This window comes from Micrasema longulum, unplaced genomic scaffold, assembly GCF_059751315.1.
Source record: "Micrasema longulum isolate JH-2025_06_02 unplaced genomic scaffold, ASM5975131v1 h1tg000543l, whole genome shotgun sequence".
Lineage (NCBI taxonomy): Eukaryota > Metazoa > Arthropoda > Insecta > Trichoptera > Brachycentridae > Micrasema > Micrasema longulum.
This window is the reverse complement of record NW_028277739.1, coordinates 211,509-230,522: the sequence shown is the minus strand read 5'-3', so window position 1 is coordinate 230,522 and position 19,014 is coordinate 211,509. Positions and strand designations below refer to the sequence as shown.

At 32.0% G+C, this 19,014-nt stretch overlaps 1 protein-coding gene across 2 annotated transcripts in view; it reads left to right on the top strand.

Annotated features, from left to right (window-relative positions):
• Positions 1-19,014, top strand: part of LOC148280767 (neurotrimin-like) — a 253,317-nt gene that overhangs the window by 149,021 nt on the left and 85,282 nt on the right. For both annotated transcript variants that reach the window (XM_088227843.1, XM_088227842.1), the window contains exons 4-5: positions 11,054-11,182; positions 12,880-12,973. In XM_088227843.1, coding sequence (XP_088083969.1) covers positions 11,054-11,182; positions 12,880-12,973 — 223 coding nt within the window. The remainder of the gene's footprint in view (positions 1-11,053; positions 11,183-12,879; positions 12,974-19,014) is intronic.

Sequence of the window (19,014 nt, the reverse complement as noted above, 5' to 3'; positions counted from 1 at the left end):
AAATCATTAAATCTCACCAAATAAATAGTTGTTTTTTTTTGTGTTACAAAAAACCAATGCATGCAATATTTATCATTTGCCAAATTAAAAAACATTCTAACTGTTGTGTAGAATCGATAATCCACCCTTTTCAATAAAGTGCTATAATCTCTGTTTCACTTTTCTATGGATGGCTGTTTTCTACATAACTACGTTCAACTGATGTTTTAATGTAGTGTCCTATATACTTTATGTGCACTTTAAGACTGTGATCGTGATAATATTTAACAAAAAAATAATTATCTTGAGTTTAGAAATAATATTATATTCCGTAAGTTTTTTAGAAGAAACAAGACTTAAGAAATTAAGTTATTCGTGCTAAGCCGCTTTGATAACTTTTAATTAATTTAAATCGGGGCTATCTTAAAAACCATCGTTAAAATCAAAATAAGGAATAATAAAAACAGAGGCGCTTAAATCTAGTTGTTTTTAGGCCAAATAACGGATTTCAGGGCTCGGCGTCGCTAACGCGGGCAGACGTTAGCGCCGTAGCGGCCGTTACCGGCGTTATATGGTTCGGAACTCAATTATAACGGGGAGTTACCCTCGAGCCTTCATCCGAAAGAGGTCAACCGTAATTCCCGTGTACGAGTATTTATGGAGCCCGGAGACGAGATCCAGTGGACCTGAAACCGTCGGAATTTTACTCACAATTGTGTGATTTACAGGCCTTCCTACGATTATATTACACCTAACCGAATCCAGATTATATAACGAGTTCAACGAAATATTATAACAGTTTTGGCAATACTGATTGTATCCAACCACTAAATCGTCATCATTATTCTCTTTTCGAACCTAATGGTGAATAAGGCGCTGCATTGGCAAACCAATTGCAGCGTTTCTTGATATTTTTTGTTACATGAAGGTATATTTTTGGTCTTAGAAAATGTGGTCACATTTCTGATTATCGTAGGCAACTGAAATGGCTGAATTAGACAATAGAGAGACTGTCACTACCTCTCACTTCTTTTAAATGTACTTTATAGTCCTTATGCTCATTTATACTTCAGTGAAAAAAATCAACACTTATCAGTTAATGGTTTACCTCTTCGTTCTAATTCTCAAAGCACTCTCTTAATACTCATCTACAATTCCTCTTTCTTTTCTTACTCATATAGTGTCCATGCGGCTCGATTGTGAAATAATCTCCCATCCACCATCAAATATTTTTCTACAATATCTCTGTTTAAATCACGTCAGAAGAAACGTCCCATTTCTCTTCCTTAATCTCTCCTCCATTCCTTTTTTTTCTTTGTTCCCTTTTCTCATCGAGTAATAGTATTGATTTAAGGTAATTTATATACAAATACAGTTATTTCTATTTTAATATAATATAAGCTTTTTTTTCTATCGGATACGTTTTGTAACTTGAGTTTGTTGGAAGAAATTGCCATTTGGCAACAAGCCTGCCAATGTACTATTAACATTATGTACAAAATGGTAAATAAATAAAATAAAGTAAATTAGATGATCAGTTTCTGGTCCATACATATAATAAACATATTTTTTTATTGAAGTAAATTTAATAGTACATTGTTTTTCAAAGTACACAAATAAATAACTATTCATTTGAAGTAAATATAAACCTTGTGCATTATAAACAAGGTAAAAATTATGTAACTCCCATTTCGTCCAAAAGTCTTACGCTTCAGATGCCTGTCCAAAAACTATGAAATAATAATTCCAGTGTAAAAACTCCGTTTCAAATAAATAGTTCTTATCAACCATGTTGGGAGTCGACCTCAAAATCTCTTGCATGGTAGGCAAACGCGCTAACCACTACACCCCAAGGCCGACATGGGATAGTGGTTTTAAAATCTTATTTAATAATTATTTGTAATAATCTTTTAGTTTAAATTAGTGTTTTATAAAATGTATTTAAGATCTTGAATTTTTATAAAAAATAATATTTATATATTCTTTTTTTACTTATTTGTGCATGTTTTATTTACATATTATTGATGAACAATATCAAAACATAACAAATTGTGATTATTTTACCAATGTCGTGTGTATTGTTTATCGTTTGTGAACCATAATAAATAAAAGAAATAATAAAATAACATAATACCACTTACCGTCTTATATCGGTTTCGAGACATACCCGTCTCTTCATCAGGACATTCATTACCCTGTTAATCCCACTATGCCTACACCTTCGCCATAGTAGTTGCCCAAAAAAAAAGTAAATTCATCCCCCTCCCTTCCATCAATCAATTATTGCTCCGACAATATTACACAAGCGGCCTCCGTGGTGTAGTGGTCAAGACGCTTGACTCACGCACGGAAGGTTCCGGGTTCGATTCCCGGTGAGAAAACAATAATTAAAATTTGATTTTTCTCAAGCTTGGGTGCTCTGTGATGAAATTCACCACTTTAATTAGGCCTCCTGGCCTATTGTGGTGCAAAAAAAAAAGATTTTATTATAATCAGTACACGTTGGTATAAGATTTCCATAGCATGTATCTTTTTTGCAAGTAGGTTAAATATTTTCGTGTCACCACTATGGTGAAGGTGATTAGTGGGTTTGGATGTTAGTTTGATTAGTGTCCTGATGAAGAGACAAGTAAGGCTCGAAACCGGTAGACATTGAAAAATCGGTAAGTAGTTACTTAAAAAAAAAAATATTTACATTCACTAACATTTAATTTCATTATGGTATTTTCATTCAACTATAAAACAGACGTACATTTACGGTCAATATTTTTAGTACGTCCAAACTTTTGTTGACGAGGCTGAATTTTACCCTAAGAAGTGTGGGAGTGAATTTTACCCTTGAGAACAAAATGCTAAATGCTTAACAGTGTGTAAAAAAGCCACCTAAACCAGCCAATGACAGGTCATAAGCCCTGTAAATGACTAGAGATGTTTCCTACTCAAAAATGTTTATGTTCTATGTTGCAATAAATTTCAAGTAGACGGACGATCTAAATTTGTGGCAACAGAGGAAAAACATTTTTGAGAAGAAAATTTGGGAACCTTTGTGACGGAAAAACAAAATTTCACGCGACTGCTGGGCGAGAAATGGCGGGGGCGAAGCCTTGGGGCTTCGACGATATTATTTAGCTGAGAGGACTGTATTTAATTTAAATGAAAATAAGTGTTTCCAACTGTCAGTAGGGTCGCAGTAAGTCACATCTTGCTGGAGGATGTGATTTCATAAAATGCTGCAAACGCTTAGTTGCATTCCATCGGCAACACTACTGACTAGTCCAATTCGTTAGCGTCTACGTTGCGAACCCTGGGCAATGGGACCATACTCATAACGGCGTGCTCATAGTAGATAATGAGAAGATGAAATGCAAATTTTGGTGCCTCAAAACCAAAATCAACCAGTTAAGGGAAGGTAACCCCGGCAGAAAATCCACCAAAAAAGGGAACTAAAAACCACTCTTGTCATCTTTTCACAGGAATCACTATGGCATCAAGCTGTCGTCTTGTGATTAGTTAATTAGCGCAGGACAGATACATATGCTTTTGCTGTGGTTATCGCCAACTTCAAAAGAACCTGGCAAGGCGCTAGAAGAAGAAGAAAATAAGAGAGTATTCTTGATATGTGGTATGCCGTGTCAATTGGTCACAACCTCAACAAATGAGATGGATTAGGAATAGATACCACCAAACTTTTCTTAGTTCTTTTTAGAATTGCTGTGGTCCGACTGGTCACTTGCAAGTGGCACTAACACAAGGGTAAGCTCCCGATCTAGAGCTCAACACTGGTGGTTTGTGAAAACAAAGTCTATGATGCGGCACACTTTCAGCGAAATAAACGCGCAATTCATGACACGAGGTCTTAATGTGGCGGGTGATCAAAGGATACTGAGGTGGGAAGTAAACATTGGTTGTGGGTACAAAAGATGTAGAAATTGTTACAATTTTCGACCAATGCATACTCACATAATTCGCAACCACTAGGCATTTACAGGGTTTAAGACTTACCATTGAATGGTTTAGGTGGCCACTTTACGTATTGTATAACATTCATCATTTTGCCTATGTTAAAACATTCATATTCATTAAATTCTTCTATTTTTTGACTTATCTGAAGTAAAAGACCTGAAACCTTCATCATGTGGGTGAGATTCATAAACATGGGCAGAATGGTGAATGTAATACAGTGTGTTATGTGGCATCTTAAACCAGTCAGTGACAGTTGTAAGCCATGTAAATGCCTAGACTTTCATATTTTCTTCACAAAAATGTTCTTCCTCTGTTTCAACTTATTCAAATATAAGTAACTCGCAAGGGAGAAAATCCAGCTTTAACAACAGCCACAAATCAGCACAATCATTTGAGCATACTCAGAGCATTGTTTATTGGACGGATGATGATGATGATGTTTCTTGAAAGAAAAAATCTTATTTACTTAACTAAACTCGTAAATAAAGACAAAATCAGTTGGTCTGTGCCTATTTATAAGCTGTGTGTTTGTATCCGAACCCAAAGGTTAGTAATGGTATCTCTGAAACCAAACCGTATAGCTTAAATCGTAGATACTTTTAAATGGGCTTAATATGGCAATGAATTTAAATAATTCATTGATCTGATCGAATCTGTTAATCCAAATTCAGCACAATCGTGTTTGGAAACGAATAAACCCCAACGGATAAAGCTATTTGGGTACGTCTAACGTGGCTTACAATTTCGTTAATCCGCCCAAATTTATCTGAGCTCCTGACTGTAGTGAAAAATAATCATGCTTGTACATTAGAGCAGGTTAAATGGATCAACTGAATTAGCTTATTGAAGCGGTATCGTTTTTTTTTTTTAATTTTAATTAATAATATTTTTCAACAATGTTTTGAGTATGTCCAAATGCTTGCAGACTGGCTGGATTTTCTCCCTAGGGAGTTGTTCATATTAAAATTTGTTGCAACAGAGAGAGAAAATATTTTTGAGAAGAAACATGGGATTTTAAGCACTGACAGGGATAATGAACTGTCATTGGCTGGTTTAAGTGGCCACTTTACACACTGTGTAACATTCACCATTCTGCCTATGTTTGAACATCCAAATTTCCTCAACTCTTCCATATGTTGACTTTTGTGAAGTAAAAGAGCTGAAACCTTTATAATGCGGGTAAGATTCATCCGGCTGAACCAATTCTCCTACTGGGCAATGCCTGAAAACATTTTTCCAATTTCGTCTTCTGCTTCTTTTACCAGGTAGGGAAAGCTTGGGACTAACGAAATATTATCAGTAAAAAAAAAAAAAAAAAGTTGGGCCTACAAAATATGCGTATCTCTGTGCTAGCCTTGTTTTACAATGTGGTATTTCTAGCACACAATTTAAATAGATTCGCTTGGAAAATCCATGTTAAATCGAGACTCTTCTATTCAAAAATCAATACATTTACAAAAAAATATGATGATACATCAATATAAAAAATACAAAATAAAAACGTATACATGTCATAAAATACAATACAGATGAGGTATTTAATAAATTCATGGTGTAGCAAAGTTCAGATCGTGTATCTAAAATTTTAATCAATTTAACAGTTTAATTTCTCAATTCAGTAATTAATTTACACAGTAAAAATTTAAATAAAATAATTCAAAAATGTGTTAAAAGTTTAACATTTATTTGGTACAATTTATATTTTGTAAAGAAATTTTATTTTTCGATAAACAATAGCCAGAATACATATTTTCAAATAATTAAGCATCGCTATTAAGTTTTTTCAAAGACGATAAACATAAATGGGTAATAATGAAGACGCATCGATACTATAAATTTATTCCTGGAGCAATCTTATACAGTGGTGTTTCCCCCTCGGATGTTCATCCTAAACATAGACATTGATTTGGAGAACTTAATTTGGTCATCCAATACGTTACAAGCATTAACTTTGTCGTCAAACCTAAATATTAAAAAAATATTTGAAGGTATATAACGACTTTTCTATATCTACCGTATCCAAGACGTTCCCATTTCTCCAGCAGGATACTACTCACGCTAACAAGCAAATTGCTATTTTCTGAGTTAATGTTACAAATTTCTCCAGTTTTTAGTGTTTTGCATTAAAGATTTATTTAATGAATGAATCTATTATTTTTCTAAAATATGATTTAATCGGTAAATCTAATTTCAAACGATTTTTTCTTATTGACCGTTTAAATTGCATTTTCGCACTATTTGTGTTCAACGATTTCGTGGTTTCGAAGCCAAGGGCTGTGTTTCTGGTATTTGATATTCCCTAACCTAGTCTAACGGTCAGGTCGTTATTTCCCGGAAACTTATGGCCAGGGCCGTACGTAATTTATGGCACTTTGTATTTAGTTTTGGTGCCAAACTCCGCCCCTGGAACCGCAATATTAGGAAGAGGGCGGAAGGAATTGACGGTAAATAGTTCAAGATTTAAAGATAGGAAAAATCAAGCCTTGTGTTTCAATTACCCACTTAAAATTGAGTTAACAATCAAACTGGTTTTGATAAGAGCGCTTAATTTTAAAAAAATATGCATGTTTTTAATTTAAATCATTTAAGTTTCTTTACACTTATAACAGCAAGAAAAAACCCGGAAAAATACCACTGAGGTCACCGTATATCAATGAAAAATAAATATTTCCAAATTTTCGGGTACTACACATTGTCCCCGTTTTGGCAAAAGTCACCAACCCAAAAAACACAGTTTTGAGAAATCGCAATAAGAATATTAGTTTAAATTCCTTCGTGCCTTTTTGATTTCATGGGTAACTTTTTATTTCGGATGTATTTTTATACATCTGGATGGTTTTTACGCACGGTTTGGCACGGCGACTAAAATTTCGTTTCGTGATTTTCGCTTATTTATAATCCGGACAATGCAAACCCAAAAGAGTCAGCGACAAGAATACCACAAATAATTATTTAATTTTAATGTTTGGAATACATTTGTAAAATACTTTTTAACGTGTTCATTGTTTTATGCGCTATTATGCAAATGCCCAAACACAAAAAATGTTGATTTTAGAAAGATGCTGTCAAAATTAAAAAATGATAAAAATCTGCCTTAATTGTCAATAAATGCTATCTACCTATATTTTTTAATGCTTGTTAAAATTTTACTGAAACTCACACCACTGTTTTGCTCCGACATCAAATAATTTCGATTTACGCAACTTTTGCCTCTTAAAGTACAGAATTTTACACTTCAAATGGCATATTCATATTTAACTTTAAACTGAATTTTTTAGAGTAAGTGATTTTTGCCTGAACGGCGACGATGTCACTTTTTTATCAAAGTCATAAAATATATTTTTTGTGAAAATCGCGATGTTTACATTTTGTTTAATTTATCCATAATATTAAGTGTGAACAAAGGTTGTGTCATTTAATTTTTAATTTAAAAATGAGCACCAAGAGTCAAACAAATTGTCAAGGTTATACGTCATTCAAAATAAAAATTTCGCTCTAGAATATTGTATTACACATATTATTTTACTTGATTACAATCCTTCAAAATATAATGTCAAGTATAATAGAGTAAGCATATTTGACAACTTTTTCTGTTTGCGTTCAATCGAGGGGATAAAGCTGCCAAAGATACTTGCGATAATTGTACATTGTACGGTGAAGATGCGATGAATTTTTGACTCATGTGTGGTAGAATAATGAAGGAGAATATATTATTGATTAATTTGTTGTATTTTTTTTTCTTGTATCCTCATATGTTCTTCATTTGTCAAGAAACGGAAAGATATCAGTTAGTCTTTAAAAATTCAATTAAAAGAAAAATATTTAAGTTTATTCTATTGATAAAGTGATTTTACAAGCTCAGTCTGATAATTTCTCAAACCTTTATCTGCACCTAATATTGCGTAATTCTGCATTGGTAAAGTAAATGCAGTATTTTTCGATCATGTGATACAGAGATGTACATAAGATGATCTGTTTTTCGCTTCTGAACTAGTCCAGGGATACTGAAAAAAGTGAGGTATCCACCTATCTTAATAAATAAATAGTAAAAGTAAATACCTGAAATCCCCTTATAAAAAATATTTCATGTCGATCTTCCCAGAAGTCGAACTCAAAACCTTAAACACCGCAAGTTAACACACCAACCAACGTATTGTAATTCGGACCTTTCTCCACTCAATATTCTTTTTTAGGATTTTTTAGTCGAAGTCATTTGTCAAAGGGTTCTGATTTTATTGTGCACACAGAATTGTATTTTCCATCCGTCTGGACACAGACGAATTTAAATCTTATTGGTTCTATTTACTTTCATTTCAAATATTATAATGTCGTATCATTGTCTCGTTTTAAAAAGAAACATTATTTTTTTACTTCCTACCTAATTAATATGTTTTTATTTTTATGTGAAGGTGTTACGACATTTTTTTTACAAATGAAACAATCGTATTATATTGATCAGTATTTATACTTCGCCTTTAGCAATTAACTTGCCATTTTTCAAACGTATTTTATACATACATATTTTTTTACTAAAACAGGAAAAAATAATTATGTTAATATTCATTACGAATATTGCATAATTCAATAATATTTTGCTCACATATATCAAAGCGATTATTGTCCACTAATTATGTGATCTTGCTGAAGATAAATATGTTGTTCTGTTATTCCGTGCTGTTTTGTATCTTTGATAAATTATCCCTATGATCTAAATTTCCGTGCACATGTGGTTTGTACTCAAACCATTTTACTTCTACGGTTTTTACTTTTTCTCTTTTTCATCCACATGCTCCAGTGAGCGTGTGTCATGCAATGGTAACTAAAATGGCCAACTAACTGAACTAAAATACAAAACAACTAGAATAAAAACACGATTTGAAGTAATGCCTGCTACCGGGTGCTTTTATTAGTCTAAATGAGTTATTTTTATTTTATTTGTGTACTTTTTTTCTTTATTTGCTTATATGTCTGCCCATAAATTTAATATAAATTAGTGTTTATAATACAATAACCAATAAAAAAGTGAAACTTAATGGAGGAAAATCAAATGCTTTTTGATTAAGAAACATCTTTTGTCAATATTGTTAATCATTAATTACTTCGGTTTTAGATAATTTTATTAGCGGTTATCAATTTCTTAGAAGGTATTAATTTAATTTATATTTCGATTATTTGAAACGGCTGACACAGCCAATTTAATTTTAGGTAGTAGACAAGATACAAAAACAGTTATTCTTGAAAAGTGCCAAACAAAGACAGATCTGACCTGTGCATTTCATATAAAATTTAGATGTCAAAATTTAAGATTTTCAAGACTCTTCAAGGATTTCGTCAAATAAAATATTTATTAACCACTTATAGAAATACGAATTTTGCCAAACGTAGGTACTGTAAGAAGCAAATAATATCAAAATGAAGTTAATTAAATAATGTTCTTGTAAAAATAGACAAATTCCTTTTATTTGTATGGTGTAATTTATTTATATTTAAATTTTTATTGTTTTAGTATCATCCAATGAAAATTACGTATGTAGCGTAAAAGGTTATGCCTCAACACAGGAAACTCCTAATTATTTTGGACCTGGAACAAAAACCTCTGTACACTGCAAAAATTGCGAAATAAATACCATCTTGGAGCATTGTAGATATTTATGTATTTTTATCTTTTTTCTATTTTTTCTGGGAAAAAGCGTAATTATTGTAAAAGAAAAAATGTGCTTTGTGTAATAACCGTGAAATAATAATGGCATGTTTTCAAAAAATTTAACGCATAATAATATTTTGTATACTAACAACTTGAATGAATTATATTTAGCATCTAGCAAATATTATCTCTTATTACCTTTTTGATATTTTTATAAAACCGAAAATAAATGTTGTTCTTTTGTCAAAAACAAAAAAACACAAAGTCGTATATTTCCAAGCAAAGTAATGAAATCACGCGATATGGGATTTTAGCCTGTTAGAAATACATAACTCCTCAGCTGTATTTCAGCTATTTTTTTTATTTTACTCTCTCAAATGAAAAACAGATTACGGGAAGGTGTTGTGCGCCTAATTTGGTTTAGCCTTTGAAAGCTGGCTTCGCATAAATTTGTAAAGGGGTAATTATGCCATGAACAATCTTATTGAGTTTCTAAAAGTTATGGTTTGGGGCCATGCATACCCAAGGACAATGACAGGAATTGAAAATACTCGAATTTACGGTTCTAACCTACTTATAGGGTTAGACCCCAAATGACACAGTTTTTGGATTTAATCGATAACACTGCGTTGGCGTTGGTTGAATCAAACAAAACCACTTTAAAAAAACTGATCGGATTTGTGTGGTGATTAAATTTATTTTTTTTTATTTAAAAATATTTTTATTCAAAATTTAAATCAAAAATATAAACAAATAATACTAAATAAATCAATGTAATTGCATTCATAATACTAATACACTATTAAAAAAATATGAAATAACCAAAAAAGCTTAAAGACGCAAATGTAATCAAATTACGAAAATTAATTCCATTTTTGTTTTCAAGGCAAAAATGTGTTTTTAAAAACATAAAAATATTTTATCGTTCGGATCGTAATTAATTATGTCATATATTATCTACAGTAAAAAAAACATTTTTGGCCTTCAGAAGTAAAAAAACAAACTTTTTGTAAAAATTGTATTCTTAAACTTCTCCAACATTTTAATTTATATATATTTTTTATTTGGTTTTTATACATTGAATGTCCATAGAGCTTTTACAATATAAATTTGCTTATACAATACATAATAAAGTTTTTAAACAAAAATAGGTTGCAGTTATACGAGTACAAAGGTTAGACAATTAAGTTGATAAAAACATGTTTAAGAATTTATAGTAGAAGTAATTCAAAAGTTCGTAATTTATTTGTTGCAATGCATTGAATTGCAATGAGTAATTTAATATATCTGAAAGAGTAAAAAAAATAATAAAGAAATCAAAAGCATATACACATATTTATATAAACAAATATAGAAAAACTATTTCTTCCCTATAATAATTGAGTAGCAAGGGATGTTTACTTACGTTTTGAAGTTTTTATGTATTAATACAAAAAAACACTAAATGGTGAATTTTTTTTTCAGCAGACGCCACTCCAAGTCTCCTGGGTGAGACATCGAGATATCCATCTTCTAACTGTAGGAAGGTACACATATACTTCAGATCTTCGGTTTCGAGCCATTCACCTTCTTCATTCAGAAGACTATACACTCCAGGTAATAAAAGTATTAAATCGCTTCCAAATATCTCGGTTAAAATGCTATTTATTAATTTTCAACACCCTTTTATTGCACAGTTTGAATTCATCATATTGATGGATTAAATTCTGCGCAAATCAATATCACCCGATTGAAGCGTAGAAGTCAACTACCCCCTAAAACTGTGTGATTTTTGAGTATGCAGACGATGCGGTTCTTCTTGAAAAGTCTGCTGTTGATTTTCAGGAAACTGTTGACAAACTACGGGAAAATTCTACTCATCTGGGTCTGAGTAATAATACTAAAAAGACTCAGATCATGTTCAACAAACCCTGTCTTGACCCTGATCAGACTCTTTATATTAATGAGTAGAGGATCTAGAAAGTTTACAGCTTAAAATACTTGAAGGTTCACATAACTGAGAATGGAAGCTTGCACAAAAAGCTCGCAACCCGCCTAAAAATTGCTGGAGCAACTTTTAACGTGATTCGTGTTGTCTAGAACTGTAGTCTATACTCATCCAAAACTAAATGCTGATTATTCAACTCTTGTTTAATGCCAGTACCTTTATATAGGTGCAAACTTTGGCATTTTACCAAAGCTCTGAACATCAAACTTCTGAGTTTTGAGAGTAAGTGCTTAAGAAGAATATTAGGCATAAGGTGGTTCGTTTTTATAACTAATATTGAAGTTCAAGAATGGACGCAGCTGCCTCCTATAACGAGCGACTTGAGAATGCGGCGGTGGACCTGGCTTGGACACGTACTACGCATGCCTTTAAGATAACTCAAACCTAAGTTGCCTGTTCTTTAAACCTGCGGGCTCTCGCTGTCCTAGAAAGCCGTCGATGACGATCTTTTGAGTTTATTCAGTGGAACAAAGAAACGCTGGGATTGACGTGGGAGAAAGGAAGAGTGCTGGCTGGCGATAAGGTTTCCGGGAAGCAACTGATGTTGTCCACGTGCTTTTTTAGGACCAGATGTGGAAGAAAAAAAGAAGAACTTCTGACGTTATTGTAAAAATTGTTTAATCTTTGGTTTTTGAATTTCTTTGTTTTTGACGTAGTATTTTTTTATATCTATCGCGTTATTTTTCCTATCTGTTCTCCATATTTTTATTCTGGCCTCCAGTTAAATATTTTGACTTACTTGATTGCTAAGCATTTTTTCAAATACACCGAGTTTCTGTAGAAAATTAACACTTTGGTCGTTCTCAACGCCCGTGAATTAAAAAACTTTAATAGACGACAAACTTCTGGCACGGAATGAAATTCATTAATTCACTGAAGTTAAGATGAAAACATGAAATTATACAGTTAATTTTTTGGTGTATCAGCAACATTTATAAATACCACTAATCTCTTTCACTCCTTATCATCAACATATTTGACTCTCATTGATCAAATATTGCATGGAGAAGTAAAATCAACAAATCTCTCAGTTTTACAACCAGATTTCCTAGATTTTGACATAGAATTATAAATAGTTTATCCATTTTAGCAATGCTCTGTTGTATCTGCGCTAAAGCTAAGTGATACATTTCATTAAAAATCCGATTTGTATTTTTCAAAATAAATTAAATCTAAAAGCCTATTTATTCCAATTTACTGACGTTATTTGATGATTCGGGGTTTTTTTTAAATAAAAGTAATTTTTAAATAATATTTTTTTTATAATAATAACATAATAAAGTTTTTCTTTTTTGAATCTTTTCAGATCAAATATCCGCAGCACAGGGATTCTGGAATTTATGAGTGTCAAATATCAACAACGCCTCATATGAGTCATTTTATACATTTAAATGTAGTTGGTGAGTAAATTCACTTTTAAGTATATTATTTAACCAGGTTAAAATTTAACCTATATAATAATGTTGCGAGTAGAATTATTTTATTATTACATTTTTATTTGTTTCAAGGTTTATTACAACAAGGATTTTCTAAAGTTGTTTGTTTTGTGACTTTTTTACTATCAAGTGTTCGTTTTTTTATGTTTCTGTATGAAGTAATTTAGTCAAATGTAGGTATGAACTTTTAAAAACTTTATCCCTATACTGGTGGTTAAAACATGCAAATATGTGAGTAAAATAAAACCTGAACTCTGGACGAGTGATTTCGACTAGAAGGCTAGACTTTTGGGTAAAAATTCTAAACACGGATAAATATATAAATTCAATAAATTCAAAATTTGGACTTAAAGTATTGATGTAAAGAGTTTTTTTTTTTTTTTTAATTTTTTTCTTTCTATTTTACGATAGGTATAAATTAGTTTCAAATACAGAATACTCTATTGCATTAACACAAAATAATTATATTAAATTGTCGGCTTTTTTTAATATTTTATTTACCCGAATACATTTTGTTTTTTGTGTTAAATAAATCCGTTACATCGCCAGAGTCGTAATAAACGGATTTTTTATTTTTGACAACTGCTGCTGAAAATAAATTAAAAACGTTAAAACTAATGCTTCGGTCTCGTGGTGTAATAGTCAGCGCATTAGCCTAACATGCAAGAGGTCTCGGGTTCGATTCCCGACATGCTTGATTTTAAATATTTATTTGAAAATAGTGTTTTCACACTAGAAAATATCATTGTTCCTGGACTGGTAACTGAAGCGTAAGACTGATTTTCTAACCTTCATGTAACAAAAATGATCAAAATACGCTGCGATTGGTGTACCAATACAGTGCCCTATGCACCATAAGTGCGGAAAGGGAATGATGATGATGATGATCACAAAAAAATCCTACTATCGCATGGCCTGTTTGTGGGTATACATTTTATTTTGAGTTTCAACAAAGGCTATTGGAAGAATTCGATAGACATTAAAAAAGTTTTTGTATAAGAACACAAATGTTTTGCTAATAAATATGAGAAAATAATAATTAGTTTACGCTATTCATTTAAAAATAAGTTTTCAAAATCTACATTTATTTCATTGTTCCTTTACTAGCATCTAAAACCTAGGATTCATCACCAAACTTTCATCTCACAAAGAATTGAAATACACTGTATTTAGACTAACAGTGATGATTCAATTGAAAAGTATCACGAAATATTTTTAAAGATCTTATGGTGTTTTTTTTTTTTATGAATTATACAAAAATAATTTCTTGTATTTATTTAAGACTTTAGTGGGTTTATTACTTGGCATTAAAGGGCCTTATAAACCGGGTATAAAATTATATCTTATCTTCATCATATACTTAAACATCTTTCCACTAAGGTATTAAATTGACATTTATTTGTTGCTCGTGTTTTTGGATTGTGAAAAATGGAATTTTTTAATCGCCCCAAGCAAGCAAGGGTGAATAATAATTAATATTTCTTACCATAATGCAACATGACATAAAGCACAGTAATAGCATAAAGATATTCAAAGTAAAGCAATAAACACGTTTTTCTGCGCTAAGTTTACAGCCATCATTTGAATTATTTCGTGATTAAACCCCTAATGTAACTGCAAAGCCAAATATTTCCATCCTATAATGAAGGATAAGAGGTATCGCGCACGTTCTAAATTTAAATGTAGTTTATATCACAAATATGCATTTAATCTTGCAAGCTTACCTGTTCGTCAAAATTTTTATCTTGGTTTTTTAACCATAAAATGGATGATAGGGTTGCATATTTTCGTCAATATTATTCAATATGTACTCTACGTAGTTTCGATTCAGATTCGATTCCCATCATAGTTGACACTTTACTATTGAATAGTCCTTGACTGGCGCCTGAAGCGTAAGACTGATTATCTTATTTTCACGTAACAAAAACAATCAGGATGCGCTGCAATTGGTGAACCAATGCAGAGTTTAATGTACCCTTATGTACGAAAAAAGGAATGATGATGATGACTCTAGGTAAGATTATGTCATTCAAAAAGTCTTAGAAAACTTTTCAAACTGATTGAAGATTAACGGCACATCTATCAGCTGTATAATATTTGCCAATTCATCTTTGCTGATAACATTGCTAATATTCAAGAACTTCTAAATAAGATAAATGACGCCGCAGAGAAATTATTGGGGTTAAACATTTAAATTAAAAAAACAAAATACATGGAATTTGGCAGGACCGACTACTCGATCATTACTTTACGATTACGAAATGAATTATTGGAGACGGTGGACCAATTAAAATACAGTATAAAGGGCAGTATAATAACAAAACATGTAGATGCAAATGTGAAAAGTGACATCAGAGAAATCAGAACCCTGATGAACTGGAGAAGAGCTGCAGGGTGCATTGAGAAAAGGAGACAGATTCTGGAGGAACCCAGGGCCCGCAACGAGCTATAGCGCCGCTGATGATTGTGTATATGCAGATATGTAGGTGAAACGCAGGATCAAAATGGTTTGTAGCATATTAAACGAAATGACTTCAATATTCTGCAATTATAATTGGAAATTAAAACTTATCAGAAAATAATGAAGTTCTGTGTTTGGTCTATTTTTTTGTATGTATGGACTTTAAAATTACACTTTATGAACCGATTGGAAGTATTTGAGATGTGACTTTACAGAATAATGCTTTGTGTACCGTAGACAGAAGATTTGGTCAACAAGGTAGAGGTCTAAAAGAGATAAGAGAGATAATTTTAACAAGGAATTGTTAAAGTATACAAAGGTCCGTAAGATTTCTTATTTTGGTCGCCTTCTGTGTGAAAACAAGTATAAAGTCCTCTAATGTATACTAGTTGACAAGATTGAGGGACAATGTGGTCCTGGCAGAAGGCAAGTCCTGGCTGCACAACATAAGAGACTGGACCATTATGTGGTGAGTGGAGTAGTGAGTTTGAGCGACGCAAGAAAGAGAGACTTTTTTAGAAGTGATTTCCAACGTCGAAGATACCTGATGAGACACAAGGAAAAGAAAAATTGTGGAATTGGGTGGTTCAAAAGTTACTCAAAACGGTAGTTTTAGATGTTTTTTTCAACGAACATTAAATCTTTGAATGGCGACACTTCATAAAAATAAATGAAAAAATACTCAAAAATACATTTGAACACATTTAAAATGCACGCACCTTTATTTTTTTTCAAAACTAATCGATTTATTTTCTCTCTTATGAGCGCTGGTTGAATAATCAAAAAAATGTTTTTTAGGACAACAATAAGAAAACGGTAAAATAACATGTAAAAATTGAAAATGGATTTTAACCTAGCCGGATCGATAAGGGAAAGTCGAATCCCCCATAGGTCAAATTTAATTCGATAACTCGAGTATTATTATAACTATTTGACTGCATCCTGTTTTTTTATAATCTTGAAAATAAAAGAAAGAAGCGTTTTTTTTTCGTTTTAAATTTTTAAAATCGTTTAATAGAAAAAATAAAGTTGTTAATAATACGACGGATGATTTCCCGCTTTTTACGTTTTATTTCAATGCTTATTTTATTGGTATTTTATTGATTATTTTTATTGTATTTATATAAAGGTATAAGCTTCTTACAATAAAATATCTAATTAATTTAATTTCAATTCGTATTTTATTAATGTAAACATGTGTAAATAAGATAAATTTTATAGTAATGAATTAATTTTTACAACTTTTTCATTTAAATTTTATTTTTTTTATATTTTAGATGTTTTTAATGACAAATAAGTGTTTTTTTTTATTTATTTGAATATTTCTGTGAACATTATTTTTTTTTATTGTTTGCACACTAAATAAATAAATAAATATCCAACTTTTTACTGTCATGACGCTTTACATGGAGAGTCCGGAAAGTAATGTCAGTGAGTCGATTACAAAGAAGTTATTAAATGTTTCGTCACAACACGTCAAAATTCTTCAAAACAGGCTTATTTTGCTTTGATGCATTAGCTCCATTGATTTTTACAGACATCGAATGCCTCCTTATCCGGTGCCCCTTAAAGCTCGCGGTACAAGCTGTTTGGATCCCCTTGATAGTCTCGAAATGTTTTTTTTCATGGGTCCTTTCAGGCGTGGAAACAAAAATAAGTTGGAGGGAGCCAGATCCAGACTGTAGAGGGGGCTGGGGAATCATTAGAGCTAATGCTTTGGCCAGGTAGTTGGTGACAAGGAAGGCGCTGTGGGCTGGAACGTTCTCGTGATGCGACTTCCAGTCGTCTGCGATATCCGGCTGGACGCGTTGAATTCTGTGTCTCAGACTTTTTAGCACTTCCACGTAAAATTTATGTGGTACAAACTCGCGATGGACCAGTTTTTTGACATTAATTGTTTGTGTTAGATTTTAAAACCAGTTGACTGCATTAAATATTTGGGAATAAACGCAATGAGTATCGTCTTGATTTTGAATTTGATAATTTTAGATATTTTGAAACAAGAGAACGCCGACTTTTGTTGATCCAACAGAGCATCTTTTTCAAAGGCTGTTTATATCATTTTGACAGTTTTCGTGGCAGTTTTGCAAAGTTTGACGCAAAACTCGATCGCCATCCTTCGCTCTACCGAGCACTGCACTTTGACTTTTGTACACGGTCCCAAAACAACTTCCGAGAAAACGTCTTTCTTCACTCTCCAGATGGCCGGAGAAAATTGAGAGGCCCAGTGTTCGTTAGTTGACTTTCCCCACTACCATTTCTTACTAGTTTGCGCGCGCTCCAACGTACAGTCGGGTCAAAAAAATCACTGACCTTATTTTCCGGACACACCTTGCATAATGTATATGCAAGCGCTGTGGTCGTTGGTCCCCCGTTCGAAAAATTTGTAATTTTTGGATGCTCAGTCAAAAATCTTACACAAATATTAAGGAAGACTTATGTCCAAGTTATAAAAGTAGGTTATGTTTGAAAAAAACACTTTTTTAGTTCATTTAAAAACGACAAATTATCGCACGGCAAATATCCGCAAATGCGTGAAGTCACTTACCCTTGTGTCTACTAAAGGAATAAAATATTTTTCGCAAAACCAGGCATTGAGAAAGAAATTTATTGTAATTTTAGGGAGAATTTTATGTTTTCATTTCTATGCTTCGCAGGATTTTATGGTTTGAATCTGCCTTAAACAAGATTTTTATTACGGGGATAATAATAGTCTGACTCTCTTTTGGTATACCAGCGGTACACCTGATCCCTAAATGGTTAGGCAGAGATACACATTTTTTATTTGATCATACACTGTCATCATAAAACCTTAATACTCCATTATCATAAGAGATTTTTTATGACTACCTAGTTATGGTTGTACAGGTACAATTATTTTTTTACGGAATGCTCAGAGTTCACTTGTCATAAAAAAAATTCGCCGGCAATATGGAAAAAAATGTGGACAATTATCTTGCAAAAAATTTTACACCAAAAGCATTTCAACAAAGGTTCACAGTTTTTAATAGCCGAATATTTTTTTATAACAGATATAGATTATATGTATTTTCAAGACGGGAATATAAAAGTCCAGGATTTTACAAGGCTAATGATCTCTCATCGGCTGGTTTGACTTGCAAATTTACCCAGTTCATCAATCACCGTTCTGCTTTTGTCTGAACACCTACATTTCTTCAATTCTTATCTTGGACCTATATTGGATATAAGAGTATAGCCAAATAGTTCAATTTAAATCATTAACCCTCCATTACATTACTGAGCTAATGGCATGTCATTGGCTGATTTTAAATATAAAACCGTCATGAAATTCGCAAAAATACAAAAAAAAATCGAGATGAACACTTGTAAGAAAACTGACGAATGACACTGTAGATTATTTTACATATGTACAATTATATTAATTAATTAGAATCAATTTAAGCCCTGAAAGATCAAAAAGTAAATAAAATAGCTTAAAATATTTTGGAAAATACTAAAGAAATAATAAGAAAACGTTATCACTGTTTTTATGATAAATTATTGCAAATTCTGTTTTCATCAT